Here is a 2,123-nt window from a genome sequence, read left to right on the forward strand (position 1 = left end):
ACGGTAAAGAACCAGATCCAACAGACTCTGTTTGAATCCAGCTCCTCTTCTCATGATCAGATATGACTCGACTGCTCGGGATGATCTGACAAGTGTTTGGATTGGAACCAATCAGCTTTCAGCGTGAAGGTTAACCACACTCGAGCCTCTGTCATGATAATTCATATCAACTTTTAGAGAGCAGTCTGAAGGTGAAGTGCTGCAGAAAGTGAACACACCTGTCGCCGTGGAAACAGCTGAAACTCTGATAGCACACTCCACGCTTTAGGCTTCAACGATCAGGGGGAGTGGCCTAATTTGAGGCTGTTTGTGTCGTAGATTATTGTATCGAGTTGGAGCATAAATATTAAATTATAAAATATATATATATCTTTTATATATAAAACATAAATATTAAACATGTTTGATATTTCTGATTGAAAACCTGCAGCAGACAATTAATGTGAGTTTCACCAACCAGATGTTGTATTTGTGTCTCCCGTGTGAGTGTTGATGTGACGTGTAACGCCGCCTCTACATATTGATGCTTAAGCGAGAAGTGTCACATTGAGATGACCTTCAAGTGACCTTCACAGCAGCTCCTAAGTTACCATTAGAGACATACATCTACACGATGTCTTTAAGGAGTGATTCAATGATTTCTATAATCACATCACTTCTTTAACTTCTGCTTGAATATGATTGGTTCTTCCTCGTTCCTCGTGTCAGAGGCTGCACAATGTGCGCCCACGCGCTCTGACTTAAAAGGCAGAAATCCCTCGCTTACTGACAACGCCAACATCTTAACTACTTGCCTTCTCCAATCCCTAAATTGGAGCTGCTTGTGTCTGTTTGTGGAGACTTCATGCTCCTCATCAGCAGCTGAGAGGAGGTCGTCCAGGTCCTCGCACTCGCAGCGACACCCGGGGGCCATCAGCACAGCAGGGAGCCTCGCTTCATGAAAGCCTAATGAGGGGGGGGGGGGGGGGGGGTGCTGTTAGACGCCCACTATCCTGCGGCACAGAGACGAGGGAGTGTGCAGAGAAGGAACAGACTCAGCGTGAGGTCGAAAGCTTTTATTACTGCAGGAAAACAAAGACATCATCATGACGGCCGTTAATAAATAAAGTGATGTGTGCAAACATCTGCAGCCCGAGACGAGCTCAGGGAGGGAAGCTCTCAGAGAGTATAAAACATTATAAACCATCATTCAAATCTGTAAAATAAAACATCTGCAGCCCGAGACGAGCTCAGGGAGGCACTTAAAGCTCTCAGACATAAAACATTATAAATCATCTGTAAAATAAAACATCTGAACTGTGTAATAAAGTTTATAGAATATATGAACGCTTCAGGGAGAGAAGATCAGCTGATCGAAGAAACTATTCAAACAATCAGACGAGTCTGTGACAGCGTGCAGAGAGTCTTTACCAGCTGCTCCACATCCCCCCAACGCTCTGAAGAACGCCGCTCTGCACAACGCCACTCTGCACAACGCCACTCTGCACAATGCCACTCTGCACAATGCCACTCTGCACGGCGTTCTGCAAGACGCCGCTCTGCAAGACGGCGTTCTGCACGGTGTTGTGTTTTCAGGTGGAAGCAGCATCATGTCCTCCTCCTCCTATAAGATCTTCTTCTTCCTGCTGCCTCGGGTCTCACTGAACTGAACCTGAAAGAAACAAGAAGACGTGAGGATGGCGGGATGGCTCCTACATTAAAGATGGAGGTGTTTGTGAGTTCATGGGAACAGCAGACCTCCATCAGGGAGGCATCATGACCAAAACACAGCAGGAATTAAACAGGACTCCATAATGATAGAGGACGAGCTAATTACAGAGACTCTGCAGGGCTTGGGGATTTGGGGCTTCCTGGCCGGCTTACCTTCTGCACGTCTGACGGCACCCTGGACAGGAAATCCAGTACTTCATTGTTGTCGATGCTGTACGGGTTCCGTAGTCTCTTGGTGAATTTATTGATACCTAAAACAGACGCGGACACCAACATATGATTAGCTCTAGTCTCCTGTGGCTGCTCCTTGTTTCCACACAAACAGGACGCCGCCTGTGAGGCCTCTTTACTTTCACTTTACAGCACGGAGTAAACATTGGACTGTCGTCATGGAGACGAGTCCTGTGATACTG

At 46.6% G+C, this 2,123-nt stretch overlaps 1 protein-coding gene across 2 annotated transcripts in view; it reads right to left on the reverse strand.

Moving 5' to 3' along the window:
* Window positions 1-1,040: 1,040 nt before the first annotated feature.
* mctp2b (multiple C2 domains, transmembrane 2b) overlaps window positions 1,041-2,123 on the reverse strand; it is a 47,016-nt gene continuing 45,933 nt past the window's right edge. For both annotated transcript variants that reach the window (XM_061035561.1, XM_061034860.1), the window contains 2 exons: window positions 1,864-1,961; window positions 1,041-1,651 (listed from right to left, as the gene is read on the reverse strand). In XM_061035561.1, coding sequence (XP_060891544.1) covers window positions 1,604-1,651; window positions 1,864-1,961 — 146 coding nt within the window. In that variant the 3' untranslated portion in view covers window positions 1,041-1,603. The remainder of the gene's footprint in view (window positions 1,652-1,863; window positions 1,962-2,123) is intronic.

This window comes from Labrus mixtus, chromosome 1 (genome assembly GCF_963584025.1).
Source record: "Labrus mixtus chromosome 1, fLabMix1.1, whole genome shotgun sequence".
Lineage (NCBI taxonomy): Eukaryota > Metazoa > Chordata > Actinopteri > Labriformes > Labridae > Labrus > Labrus mixtus.